This window comes from Emys orbicularis, chromosome 11 (assembly GCF_028017835.1).
Source record: "Emys orbicularis isolate rEmyOrb1 chromosome 11, rEmyOrb1.hap1, whole genome shotgun sequence".
NCBI lineage: Eukaryota > Metazoa > Chordata > Testudines > Emydidae > Emys > Emys orbicularis.
Genome location: NC_088693.1, coordinates 51,588,765 through 51,604,089, shown reverse-complemented (window position 1 = coordinate 51,604,089; position 15,325 = coordinate 51,588,765). Strand labels below are relative to the sequence as shown.

Sequence of the window (15,325 nt, the reverse complement as noted above, 5' to 3'; positions counted from 1 at the left end):
CCATCCTCCTCCTCTGATCCACACCTCATAACACAAGGTGAACTGAATGACCGTGTCAGGGATTTGGAACTACCCAAGAGTAAGGCAGAGCTGTTGGGCTTCAGACTACAGCAGTGGAATCTCCTGGCAGGTGATGTTAGGGTTTCCATGTTCCGTGACCGTCAAAAGGATCTTGTCCCATTCTTCTTCATGGAAGGTGATCTTGTAGCCTGCAACAACATCGATGGTGTGATGGCAGCCCTCAACATCGTTCACGATCCAGATGAGTGGAGACTGTTCATTGATTCATCGAAGCAGAGTCTTAAAGCTGTTTTACTACATAATGGCAATGTTTTGCCATCAATTCCAGTTTGTCATGCAGTCCATATGAAGGAAACCTATGACAACATGAAACAACTTTTGAGGTGCATAAACTATGACCAACATCAGTGGCAGCTTTGTGGCGATTTGAAGGTTGTTGCTCTCTTGCTTGGTCTGCAGACTGGATACACAAAGTACTGCTGTTTTCTCTGTGAATGGGATAGTCGTGCAAGAGATTCCCACTACATCAAGAAAGATTGGCCACTCCGACAGTCATTGGAGCCTGGGAGGAAAAGTGTTCAGCATCCACCATTTGTTGAATCAAGGAAGATTTTGTTACCAGCCTTACACATCAAGCTGGGTCTGATGAAGAACTTTGTCAAGGCCATTGACAAAACACAAGCAGCTTTCAAGTACCTCCGTGGAAAATTTCCAAGGTTAAGTGAAGCTAAGATAAAGGAAGGTGTCTTTGTTGGTCCTCAGATTCGTGAACTTCTTTGAGATGATGCATTTGACCATGCACTGCGTGGCAAGGAAAAGACGGCATGGAAAGCCTTCCAGTTAGTGGCAATAAATTTTCTCAGAAACAAGAAGGCAGACAACTACAGGTTGTTGGTGGAAAACCTCCTCAAGGAATACAAAAGCCTTGGTTGCAACATGTCACTAAAGATACCTTTTTTGTACTCTCATCTAGATTTTTTTCCACCGAACTGCGGAGCAGTGAGCGACGAGCACGGCGAGCGATTTCACCAGGACATTGCAACAATGGAGAAACGCTATCAGGGCAAATGGAGCCCATCAATGCTTGCAGACTATTGCTGGACAGTGACAAGAGATGCTCCATTTAATGAATACAAGAGACAAGCCAAGAAGCGCCGAGTAGACACTGAATAGGACTAAACTATGTACAGAATAGTTTTTTGCCTTTTGTTTCATAATAAATTTTATTTATATAACCCTTTTGCTGATTTTTAAAGTGTTACATAAACAGGACAGGTGAAATATTATCATGTAAAGCAACCATAAACACATGAAAAGACCTAGGTTTACAATTTATGATTAAAACTCTACATCTACACAATATACATAGACATAAAATGTAAAAACTTAAATATCTTAGAAACAGTAGCCAATCAGTTGTTTTAATTGTCATATTTGAATTCAGCACATCAAAATACATAATAAATAGCACATTTTATCTCTGAAGCAGACGACTTCTCAAAAATTGTAGACCAGTGTTATCTGGTGATCACTAAATGATAGTGAGAGGTTGTGCATGCTGAAAGGAGCAAGCTTAACTATCATCGCTGGCACCTCCACAGTCTCCTGAGACCCCAGGATCCATCATGACATCCTTGGACTTTCATCATCCTGATCCTGAGAGATGTCTTGCCCAGACTGAGCCAGACAGAGAGAGAACCAATGACATTCCCACTTTCACTGGCTTCGGCTAAATCCTGCCCATCACTTTGAACGTGAGACTTAGGTTTCTGCTCTCCCTCCCTCCCTTGTGTCATTTTCCTTCCCCATCTTATATTTTCTCTTCCCTAGCTCCTTTTGTCTTCTGTCTCCAAAGAGTCTGGCTTAGACAGCTAAGACAATTCCATCTTTTGCAACACTGTTATGTGTCTGATCAGAGAGGCAGCTAAAAGCAATGCCTTAAAACAGCCTGACAGTGGTACAAGTTTGCCAGCTCTTATAGTGGCTGACAAAACCATGTGCACTGTGCTCGTGTTTCTCCAGCAGGGAAGCTGGAAGTGAGACTCAGCACAAAAGATGGAAGCTGCATTTTCTATCTTTGCTATTCTTTTCTCTCCCCTTTTGTGTGTGTTTGTTTAGTCTTACTGTAAACAGGATCAGACTTCAACAACAGCAGCTCCAGCCCACTTCAACTAACTTTCTCTTTCCCCCCAAAAAGGACACCAGGGCCGGCTCCAGGCACCAGCTTACCGACCAGGTGCTTGGGGCGGCAAGTCCGGCTCTTCGGCAGCGGGTCCCTCACTCCCGCTTGGAGCGAAGGACTTCCCGCCGAAGTGCCGCAGATCATGATCGCGGCTTTTTTTTGTTTTTTTGTTGCGGGGGGAGGAGGGGGGACTGCTTGGGGCGGCAAAAACCTTGGAGCCGGCCCTGAAGGACACAATCCATCAAAGGGGGGGTTCTCTATAAAATACTTTATACAGGCAAAAGGGAGAAGGAGCTATGGAATATTGTTAAACTGAAAGCCTTATTTAATGCTTTACATTTCAAATGCTACAGCTGTTTTTCCTTTTTGCACCCTTGATGAAAGGTTACAAAGATTTTGAATGGTAGTCATTACAATAAGAGTAAGCCAATGATAAAGTAACATAAAACTCCCAACCACTCATTACTGTTGTAACAATAAACAAAAGTTTAATTAACATCTTAGCCCTTGTTGGTCCTGACACCCCCCCTTTCATAACACAATACCACCCTCCTATGCAAGCATATCATCTTTGCTACTAGGTGAGAGATACCCAGTCCCTTGCCACAGAGTCTGGTTAGACATGTAACTAAAACTGCCTGAATGGTACCTTTGAGAGCTAGGAAGCTGCATCACAGATGTCACATTGTAAACTCTGGCTAGTAAGACTTATGAGACAGCTAGCTTGCAAACAGAATGAATGGAGGGGTGGGAAATATTTTTTCTACAAGGTATGTGTACACCTTTCTGATGTGACTGGATATCTATTGGGGGGGGGGGGGGGAGGAATGAGAGATATATTGACTTAATTTTGCATATAGGAAATGAACTATATTTTTGTCCCTGCAATATTTTGACTTAGTGTGTAATTGGTTTCAGCAATCTTCTAATATCCAATTTATAATATAGAGCTTTCTGATCTAATAACTGTATATACTCCAATCATATTTGCTGAATAAGCCACACCTTTCTCAGGTAAACACTTTTGAAGCTGAGAGAACAATCACTGCTATCTGAGGCTCGGACTGAAGAAAAGATGGACCACCAGCTATTGTGCAAATGCTATTATTGATATGGCATCCTGTGCTAAAATAAAGAAATACAAGGACAATCTCATGCTAAACCAACCAAATATATAAAATAACACATTCAACTTACATTAAAAAGGACATTATGGCTGCAAAGTCAAGCCCTCACAAGCTAAGGCTGTCTGTGCTACCTTAATTTGGCTTCCTTCTGTTTATGCATTTTGACACAGTCTTTAATTACATGAGCACATCCTATTTTTTCCACAGGACCCCTGCCTCATTCAGTGCACAGACTGGAACTTCTCTGGGGATGAAAAAGGGCTGTGTAGTGAAGGAGGCTGTTGTCTGTAGGAAAAAAAATAAAAATGACTTTTCCTCTCGCTTGATTCTTGGAACCAACTAAACCATTTTAACTGACCATTTTCCAAAACAATTCAGCCTGAGGCAGACATCTGGCATGGAAAATTTCAGCTTGCATATATTCCAAAGCCAGAAAGGTAATGTAGGCCATAGGACTACCCCAAAATAATTCTGAGAGCATATCTTTTTAGAAAAATATCCAATCTTGATTTTAAAATAGTCACTGATGGAGAATCCCCCACAATCCTTAGTAAATTGGTCCAATGGTTAATTATTCTTATAATTAAAAATGTATGCCTTATTTCCAGTCTGAATTTGTCTACCTTCAACTTCCATCCATTGGATAGTGTTATACCATTCTCTGCTAGATTAAGAGCCCGTTATTAAATATTTGTTCCCAATGTAGATACTTACAAACTGTAATCAAGTCACCCATTAACCATCTCTTTGTTAAGATAGACTCAAGGAGCTCAATCTGTTTACCACTATATGGCATGTTTTCTAACCTTTTAGTCATTCTCACGGCTCGTCTCTGAACCCTCTCCAATTTAACAACATCCTTCTTGAATTGTGGGCACCAGAACTGGACATAGTCCAGCAGGAATTGCACCAGTGCCAAATATAGAGATAGAATAACCTCTATTCCTGCTTGAGATTCCCCTGTTTCTGCATCCAAGGATTGCATTACCTATTTTGTCCCCAGCGTCACAATGGGAACTCACGTTCCCTTGTCAATTATCTACAATTACTAACTTTTGATTTCTATTCATTACCATCAACTTCCCCTTTCTTCTATTTGTTGTTTTTTATTATTATTATTTTTTTACAGCTGCCTTCACTTTCCCTCTAAACCAGGCTGTTTTTTTAACCAGTTGGGCCTTCTTCCTCGATTGTGGCTTTCTGGGCATCTAGTAAAGTATTCTTAAATGATTCCCAATTATCATTCACATTTTTTCTGATTAAGAGTTGGATGGTTAAAGTTTAGCAAAGTTATAAGCAATTGAAAACAGGGTCTTATAATGGGAAGTTTCAGGGGAAACAAATTGATTGTTTAGAGTTCTCAGTATTCCAAGATGGACTAGTCTAGGGTTGGTCTGCAGATAATTTTATCTAGAGAATAAAAAATATCTATATCTATAAATAAAATAATCCCAACTCACTACCTTGCAGTTGAAGTGAGTCATGAGAAAGGTGAGCTAGAGAGTGTCAGTAATTAAGCTGACACCAAGCTTGCATGCATATCTGAAAAGTAGCTTTAATGAGTGCTTGCAATGGAAATGGACCCTGGCAAACTTGAAGGAACCGCTAATAAGCATTCTGTATCTGGGAGGCAAGCACAAACAACTACAAAAAAGGAGCAAATAAGGAACTGGCCCCTTTTGCAGGAAGAAGCCACTGGGTTGGGATCTGCTAAAGAATGTCCTGGATTAAATTCCATGTACTTGTTGTTATTGACATATTGCCTATTGATTTAACCAGTTTGCCAGCATTCTCTGTTCAGACTATATGTGGCCCAAAAGGAAGAATAGTGTTCTCCTGGAGGGACAGAACATACCAGTAATTGGCCTTTCACTAATGACTTGCTCCAGCATCTTTTTTGGACCTGTCCTTGAAGGTTTCCATATGTTACATTACATCTGTCATCACTCTACATAGGCGTGATGTGGTAACACATGAAGCTACAGCATTTCCAATAGCTCCTACAGTGAATCTCTGCCCTGGATCAAGTGAATTGCCATCTAGGCATCGCACCCTAAGAAACTAGCCTCCTTGGGCGCTATGATATGGGAAATGTCTGCTATTGATTTGCCTCTGAGAAGCCTGTCTTTGGATTTCCACTGATGGCAGGATGGCTGTAAATCATCCAGTGTAAAAGTATACCCACTCTCTACTTCTGGGCTATTAAGGTAATAAACGAGAAAGGTTTGGTATGATATAGATTCTATTGGAAAGCAGACTGACGGGGGTTCTAAAACAGCCCTGCTATTGACTCCAAACTGAGTGCTAGCAAAAAGTATGATGATGATCCTGAAGCAAAGGCAGATCAGTGTTCAAATCTTAAAACTGCCTTGCTGGACCTCCAGATTGTCCCCAATCCATTGCACAGCAAAGCAGGAGGCATCTAAGCTACTGGCTGCAGGAGCAAGCAAAGAGCTACTGAACTCTATATATGTTGGAGGTGGGAGTGGTAAGCACTAGGAAAGGCTGCCTAGTTTAAGGAAGTCCCACCAAAACACTGACTTCCATTCCAGAAGATCAAAGAACAGCGAGGCAGGAAAAGGGCATGGATTCTGGGGCCTTCCTTGAGCTGCTGAGATGTTGAGGATATAAAAGCCCACCACAGATATTTCCTTTATTTTTTTCTTATGCAAAAATTTAAAGGTTTTCCATTGTTTCCTGTGGCAAAGAACTGCTTGCAAAAGACTCTTTTGCAACATCTGATCCAGCTCCCTTTGAAGTCAACTGGAGTTTTTTTATTGATGCCAGCGGGATATAGATCAGGCCCTACAGAGAACAAAAGAGGAACCATTCCTGCCTTTCAAAGGCCTGGTTAGTTTAGCAAGTGTGCCAATAAGGAAAGCTTCACATTTCAAAGAAAACAAAAACAACTCTGTCCTTATTCAGCTGCAATGCACAGGGATATCCATGAATTATGATTCCAGTCTACGACAATGGCTTCAATACAGGAAAGACTTTTATGAAAATAAATCTGATGTGTTATGATGTGGGTCAACATCATCAAGGCAGAGCATGGGTGTAACAAAGTCATCTGCAAAACATATAATGAGTGCTTCCTACATCACAAGTGGTAGATTTATCAACATTCAGTTGCAGCTTGGGCCAGTGGTCAGAGCACAGGACTGAGAATTAGGAGACCTGGGTTTTATTCCTGACAAAATGTTTGTTTGAAGCTCTGCTCTACCTCCACACTAGCCAGCCATCATTTTCCATTTCCCAATGCTCTGAGTGACAGAGATGATGCTCTTAGCCAGATAGGAATATCTTTGAATGCTGAGGAACTGAGGGTACAGATGGCTTGCTTGGTGAGGAAATATAGATTTATAATATATCATATATGCAGTCATTTCAACTGTGAAATAAAAAAGTTTCAGTAGAGTCAAAATAAATACAAAACTACATCATACCTGGTATCATTTTTATCTTAAAACCATTTGCTATAAGCCTTGGATCCGACAAGTAAATTGAGCCATTTAATTTTTGGCAATCCTTTGTCATATTGTAGAGAGAATCCATATAATGAGATCCGCTGAACAAACTGAAAAACAAACAAGCAAACAATAATTTCACAAGGCTTAAAATAACAAAGAAACTATAATAAACAGAGAGACCGAGTGAACAGTAATACATTTACTACCAGCATGACAATTCCAGGATTACAGGCTGTTAACCAAGTAGTATAATCTATTAGCCATTTTTAAAATTATATGTACATATGAAAAAATCCAGGGATAAATGGATTTTTATTTGTAAAAGGGCAACATTAGACTTTTTGGAAAACAGAAGTACCATAAAAACTCCAGGTCAAATCAGCTTGAAAAAGACAGACTTGAGTGTGACAATTTTCTTTTTATATCCCAAAGACCTGTGTTTTATTTTTTGTAACTGATATGCTAACAACAAATTACCTAAATCAAAAGCATATTCCTGTTATTCCAAGAAAAAAGCATCATGATTTAAAATTAAAATTGCTAGATAATAAAGCTGTTATAAAAACTAGATGGCAAGAATGATCCAATTAAATAAAATCAAAATATTATAATGCGTAGAAACTGTTAAGGTATGCTGATAAGGATACTAATTCTCTTACATTCTATATATTTTCTCTAAAAGAACCCCAAAATCTAGATGGTTAGAAATTAACATTAGACCTTGCCTGCTCCACAACCAATAGAAGTTGGTGAGGAGCTGTGGAAATAGGGAGTATTTAGCAAAGCTCTGGGTGATGAATAAAATAATTTATTTTAAGAAGTATCTGGCCCTCACTTCACAACCCTAAAATCAATGACAAAATTCCTACTAACTTCAATACGAGCAGGACTAGGTCTCTTTCTAATTTTAAAACATGGTGTAAATGAAAAAGTAACATTTCCCTGTAGATTTAAAAAGAAATGTTACTTACCTTACAGTAACTGGAGTTCTTTGAGTTGTGTGGTCTGTATCTACCTCATGACAGAGCCAGTGGTGCTGATTAAGGTCAGGTGGTGAATATTGGCATCACCAAATCCCTTTTTTTGATGAGGGAGGGTGCTGTTGGTGTGGGCAGCATCATTCCCTTTTTTTGCTTACTGATACTGGAGGTGGTCCCACCCCTTCAGGGGTCAGCGGTTTCAAAGTACTCTTGGCTCTCCATACCACGAGCCAGACCTGTGCTCCCCTTGAGATCCTGACACAACTTTAACAGGATGCAGAGTCTGACCAGATTGGGAGGGTGCAGGGGAAGAAGTCCTCTTCTTAGATGAGGACTAGGGAGGGGATTTCTCCTTTTTATGAGAGTGTTTGCTCTTAATCTCCTCCCATCTACTGTGCCTGCTAAGGTCCTTAGCTCTGTCCTCTCATGATCCAGAACAGGGGAGTACTGTACTCAGAGGGGCACTTCTCAGCATCTACAACCAATGAACAAGGAGTCTGATGACTCAGGATTGGCCTGGGGCCTCATTGAGCAATCCAGCAGGGATTTTCCGAGCTGGAACTTTCAAGATTGCCAGGTTCAGAGGGGAAAGGAATGCCAAATATTGCAACTTGGACCGGATGTTGATCTCCCCAGGCAATAGAAACAAGTGTCATGGAAGTCACTAACTGGGAAGAGCTGGGGACAGGCCACATAGCTCTTGAAGCCAGGGATCTTAGACATACCAAGTACTCCAAATGGTGGGAATATTGGGGTGGAGGAATGCCCCCAAAACCTCTACTAACACTAGCTAACTAAACACTACCACTAACTAACTAGATAAAGGTAAAAACTTTTTACAGAAAAATTTGAAATTTAAGCAGGAATGCTAGTAAATATGTGGACAGTGGAGGGGTTCCGTGGACCATGGAGAGTAAAATGCAACTGAAGAGGCAGGATATCCGCACCACCCTCTATGCCCTCGGTTTGGAACAAAAGGAGGCACAGGCACAGACCTATGGACACTGCTAATAAGTCTTCTGGTCTCAGGTGCATGGAGCTCTTGTGCATCTTGAGTGGGGGACCATCACTTAAAAAAAAAAATTGTGCCTAAGGCCTCCACAGTGTTTACAGTAGATAATTCCTATGTGATACTTAAAAAGACAAAATCAACCACAAAAAACAAACAAACAAACAAAACCCCCAAACAAAACAAAACAAAAAAAACCACGACAACACCCTTGCTCCACACTACTATACCTGTCAGTTAATACAATTGGCTTGTCCAGTTTCTCTACAGGAAGTTTGTGTTGCTCCAGTAGTTTTTTATAAAGTAGGGCTTCTTCCACTCTATACGGATTTAGCAACATGATTTTTTCCCCAGAAGCAATTATCCATGCATCAGGAAAACTCAGGTGACAGATCAGGCAAGACTCGTTTTTATCAAAATTTCTCTTCTCAAGCCTCTGAAGTTTACGTTTGAAAGAACTCATAGAAAAAGGCACCTGTACAATTTTCATAGCTTGGTTATGTCTCTGTTTCTTTTCAATTTGAGACTGAAAAAGTTTGTCAAGTTTCTGCTGGTCAGAGAGAGAAGTCTTCAGTTTGGGCTTGTATCTTTTTTCTGTCTCTTTTGTTGAGCTCTGTATTCTCTGCTCCACAGCTTTCTTGGTTTGTCTGTTGTATCGTTCCAGGTCTTTTGTGGCTTTTTCTTCATACCTAAAGGGAGAGTGGGGCAGGGTGTGGGAGAGAAATCACAAATGTAACAAACTAAAGGCCAGATTGTGACACCCATTCTAATACAGTCATGCACCTCCACTCCCTTTCATAGCCACATTAGCTTTCTCTGCATCCTGACCCAGGTACTCAGCACCCCTGTACCCTACCCCATTGACCAAGTGGGTGAGAAGTGTCTGAACAGTGGACGGAGCCTTGCCTCTACCCCAGTGTGACAGCCAGAAGAGCTGAGCTGTTACTTCTGCTTTACAACTAAAGGCTCAATCTAACCTTAAATTTATAACCAGAAATACTGTTTCAGAAGTACATGTTCAACTTATAGGCACTTAATTTGTATTGCAGAGTAAATGCCACTTGGCATTTTGACTTCAAATGGTTTTAAATTCTTTGATTGTATAGGTATAAAAAACTGACACTGATACCTACATTCATAATTTTTGGGGACTATTGATAATAGCCATATCAATCAACTTATCAGAGAAGCGCAGGCATTTGGTAGCAAACTGCTACGGAATACTGCTTACCCAGCCCCAGAGCTAAATTATAAGAGCTCCAGGAAAATACTTTCTTCAAGCAGGATTTCAGTAAGAGCCTAGTCTACAAAGATCAGTTTGAATAACTTAATAACTTTATAAAGAAATAAAATTACACTGATGTAGTTTATTGTATAGATTCTTTAAACACATTTAAACTATACAAATATAAAATAATGCTATGGATCAGACCATCTCTAGAAAGACTTTAGTTTGAGGAGAATTTGAAAAGACCGAGATTGCCAGGTATTCTAAACTAAACAAAGACATAAATTATGACTGGTACAGAGAAGGTAAATGAGGATCTCCTATTTACTCCCTTTTATAATATAAAAGCAAAGGGATACTCAATGAAAATGAGAGAAAAATTTTAAAATGATAGACTTTTTGTTACCCAACGTATATATTATCCATCCTGTGGAATTCACTGTCACAAGATATCATTGAGTCCAAGTGCATAGCAGAATTAAAAAAACGATGATTCATTTATATGAATAATAAAATGATCCACAGTTGCATTAGATAGGATAAAAATAATACAGGATATAAATTATCTTGCTTAAGCCAACCACTAACTGACTGGGGTTAAGGAAGAAACTTTCCTATAAGCAGGCTATTCTTTAATTGTCCACTCTGGGATTTCTTATACCTTCCCTCGATGCATCTAGTTCTAACCACTGTAAGAAACAAGATACTGAACTACACTGGCTACTAGTCATTGTTATGGCAATTCCTGTGTTCCTCTGTGGCTGTACATACCGGGTAACACTCAGACCCTTCAAGTGAGGACCATTTTTATATCAGTGCTTAAGTATAAAGGGGATTGAGATCATGCGACTAGCTATGCAACCCTTGCATTGGCTGTTGGTGAGTACTTAAGCGAGTAATCGTATTGACCTCCATGGGAGTAAGCAAGAGTTAGTGCTGGACAACAGGGATGGATATTGCACAGTCAGGCTCTATGAGACTTAAAAATTGCTATACGCTTTTTTGTGGACACGACTAAGATAATAACCTTAACATTATTTTAGGTTATATAAACGCAGGGACTTTACAATACAGATCTATAGGGCTGGTTGCCTCCCAGATACAAATCTTAATGTTTGAAGACCTTAGCAGCAATTTGCTCAATTCTCCTTTCCTACCCCCATTCAAAATCCTGGATTCTGTCTAGTAATACAACTGATTTCCAGTAAGAAGCAGTATTATCCTATATCAGTATTGGAAATAAGTATTTTAACTGGTCTTATGTTAATTTATTCACTGATACTTGCTGGAACAGTCAGATTCAATTATCTGCATGTAAGGTGGAAAATAAGGTCAACAGAAGGGTCACCATTTGTAATTAATTATAATGTGCTAACATTCACATATGGTACTAATATTTAGTCTACTAAAGCAGTCATCTTGGGATGAGCAATAAATCATGTCCAAGAAAAATATGGAGTAAATGTTAAGATAAAAAACATCTGCTACTTGTAAAATTAATGGGTGAAACAGAAAAACTTTATCCTGATTATTGGGTTATAACTTTGATCTGATCCATACTCTTTCTGCTCTCAGTGCCAGTTTGTTACAAAGGTGAACATTTAATTATGTGGCTATTGGGTTTACAATGACATATTAAAACTTTAAAAACCCACACATTTAAGGAACACTTGTTGTTATAGGTTTAATTCAGGAGAAACTCCAGCCCTGCAAGTGTTGAGTTTGGGGGCTTTGTAAGTATCTGACAGTGTCCAGTCTACATTCAGAAAGTAAACAGCAGGGTCACTAACAATGAAAGCTATCCATTTCCCTTTTCAAGAAAGATCTTTCAGCATAGACAAGTGTGATCCAGAGGGGCCAGGAGAAATACAGGTAGTTGCCTCCTGGCTAGTTAGAGGTGACTTAGGAAGTTTGATTAGAGATGATGCTGGAATTCTCAATTCAAAAGCAATGAATTTTTTTAAGGAAAATATCAGGCTAGTTCCAAAAGGAGCTTTGCTCAAGGAGGAAAAATAAGGCTTCCTCCCATGTGACTTACCCTACATTTTACTATTTCTCACTTGTACCGTAAGCCCAGATGGAAAGATTTAGCAAGCAGTGAGAAATCCACGAGACTGTTATAGAGAGGAAGCAAGTAGGATCACCTGAATAGGGCAAAATTTGACCCGAAAGAGCCCCAAATACCCCAAAATAAAATAGAGGACATCCTTTGGCAAGTCAGTTCATCCAGATAATGCAAGTCAATTATTTCAAACTCTACTGTATTTGATAAGTATCACATTCTAGGGCTGCTTTTGAGAAAATATACCTCTTCTATGACAATAGCTTTTGTCTCTTGACTTTTATTGGCAGCTTGTAAAAGTGTATGGACTGTTGATGACAATCTGTATTTTCTCAGACTACCCTTTTAAATACACAATCCCCTTGTTACTATAGGTCAGTGGTTCTCAACCAGGGGGCCGGGACACCCTGGGGGCCCACGAGCAGGTTTCAGGGGGTCCGCCAAGCATGGCCAGCATTAAACTCACTAGGGCCTAGGGCAGAAAGCCGAAGCCCCGTTGTGCAGGACTACAGCCCGGGGCCCTGAGCCAACACCTGGGGCTGAAGCCTGAGCAACTTAGCTTTGCGGTGCCCCCTGTGGTGCCCTGGGCATCTGCCCTGCTTGCTACCCCTTAACGTCAGCCCTGGCTTTTATATGGAGAAAAACAGTTGTTGTGGCACAGGTGGGCCGTGGAGTTTTTATAGCATGTTGGGTGGGCCTCAGAAAGAAAAAGGTTGAGAACCCCTGCTATCGGTGATCTAATTTATCCAGACTGTACCTGGTAGACCGAGTTAGTAGAGAACGACATTTTTTTTAAACATTGAACAAATCTTCAAGATTGTTTGAAGATATCTTTGAGAAGACAACTATAGATCTTTCTGCTTTGTTAGCTTCTCTTAGATCTTTGGTCTCTTGGATTGTTGCTTGCCTTAGCCAATACTTACACACTGAACCATAAGACTTAGCTGTTATATCCATCTGAAAGAGGGAAATCTGTAAAACCCCAGACAATAGTTTTGATGAAAATAAAGAAAACATTAGGGAGCTGATCTTTGTACCCAAATTGATAATAGTTAATTTTTTGCAAATGGGAAAAATTAGTTTTTGTAATAAATGCTAGCTGGATAGTCCTTATATTCTGGGAATTCCTCTCTATCTAATATATCTTTAGGATGGAATTATATTAAATGTTGCTTTGCTGGCAGAAGATAAGTGTTACCGCTGGTGTTTATCACAGAATATTGTTCAAAGGTATTATTAATTTAATTAAATTATATGGAAATCAGCTTCAACAGATATTCTATGTATAGTGCATATTCACTTTCTATCCAAGAGCAATCCAATTTTTGTTTAAAAATAAATGCTAGTAGAACATTAAAACTGAGATTTTAATTGCAGAAAAGTTAAGAAAAAAATAGAATTAGGGTTCCCATAACATGTGTGGCTTGGGTAACCTGCCAGGAGTTAAAACTCCGATTGGCATAGATCAGAGGGTTATTGGTGCACACAAGCCTTCCCAATGCGCCAAGGTTCAGTTCGCAGGGAAGGCCATATAATGCAAGCAAGCAACATTTTTAAGGTCTTGAAATGTGTGAAAATATTGTAAAATATGGTTAAAAAAATTTGGTGTCATATGAATTACATATGACATATGAATTACATATCTAGAGATAGGTCTTCATTTTAGCTAATATGGAGATTCCAGTATTCAGGATTTGGTCACTCATCTGTAATTTCATTGGAGGTGACATTTATAGTGGAAAAAGAGCAAACTGGATATAAGGTTCAACTATTTTATGACCAAAAGTGACAGTTACAACTACACAAGTTGATAAGTGTAATTGAGCTGCATGCTTCATAGTACAAAATGATTACCTGTGAGGTCAAGAAGGAACTGTTCTTCCCCTGCTCCCACTGAATATGGCAATGCACTCCATAACTGACTAGGTGCATTATGGACTGTTTTCTTTCCTCAGCGTCTCAGGCCTTGTCTACACTACGAGAGTACTTCGATTTTAGTTAATTCGACTATGTGGAATCGATATTACTAAGTCGAACGTGTGTGTCCACACTAAGGACAGTAATTCGACTTTGTGAGACTTTGTGAGTCCACACTAACGGGGCAAGCGTCGACATTGGAAGCGGTGCACTGTGGGCAGCTATCCCACAGTTCCCGCAGTCCCCCCTGCCCATTGGAATTCTGGGTCGAGCCCCAAATGCCTTCTGGGTAAAAAAATGTGTCGAGGGTGCTTTTGGGCGCCTGTCGTCATCCGTCCGTCACTCAAGCCCTCCCTCCCTCCCTCCCTGAAAGCGCCGGCGGGAAATCAGTTCGCGCGCTTTTCTGATTACTGACAGCGCGGACGCCACAGCAGTGCGAGCATGGATCCCGCTGCGACCATCGCTGCAGTTGTGGCAGTTCTCAACGCCTCGCAGCTTCTCCTCCACCTGTACCAGAGGCAGCTGCAGATCAATCATGAGAGGAGGCTACGGCACTACCGTGACGGCATGAAGTCGGACACTAGCTCCGACCTCTCTGAGAACATGAGACCCCGCGCCCAGGACATCTCGCTGTCACTGGGTCTTGTTGATACTGTTGAACGGCGATTCTGGGCCCGTGAAACCAGCACGGAATGGTGGGACCGCATAGTGCTGCAGGTCTGGGATGAATCCCAGTGGCTGCGCAACTTTCGCATGCGGAAGGGGACTTTCCTCGAACTGTGTGAGTTGCTGTCCCCTGCCCTGAAGCGAAAGGACACCCGGATGCGGGCAGCCCTGACTGTCCAGAAGCGAGTGGCCATAGCCCTCTGGAAGCTCGCAACGCCAGACAGCTACCGGTCCGTCGCTAACCAGTTTGGCGTAGGCAAGTCTACCGTGGGGGTTGCTGTTATGCAAGTAGCCAGGGCAATCGTCAAGCTACTGCTATCTAAGGTAGTGACCCTGGGAAACGTGGAGCTCATCAGAGATGGCTTTGCCGAGATGGGATTCCCAAACTGCGGTGGGGCTATAGATGGGACTCACATCCCTATCCTGGCACCGGACCACCAGGCTAGCCAGTACATCAACCGGAAGGGCTACTTTTCCATGGTGCTGCAAGCACTGGTGGACCATCGGGGACGTTTTACCAATATCTACGTTGGATGGCCTGGCAAGGTTCATGACGCTAGGGTGTTCAGGAACTCTGGTCTGTGTAGACGGCTGCAGGAAGGTATTTACTTCCCGGACCACAAAGTAACTGTTGGGGATGTGGAGATGCCTACAGTCATCCTC

The 15,325-nt window shown here is 41.0% G+C and overlaps 1 protein-coding gene across 1 annotated transcript in view; it reads right to left on the bottom strand.

The window, feature by feature from the left end:
- The window catches only part of PMS1 (PMS1 homolog 1, mismatch repair system component), a 91,258-nt gene that overhangs the window by 5,543 nt on the left and 70,390 nt on the right, over positions 1 to 15,325 (bottom strand). The window contains exons 10-11 of the mRNA XM_065413260.1: positions 9,020 to 9,478; positions 6,777 to 6,907 (exon numbers count right to left, since the gene is read on the bottom strand). Coding sequence (XP_065269332.1) covers positions 6,777 to 6,907; positions 9,020 to 9,478 — 590 coding nt within the window. The remainder of the gene's footprint in view (positions 1 to 6,776; positions 6,908 to 9,019; positions 9,479 to 15,325) is intronic.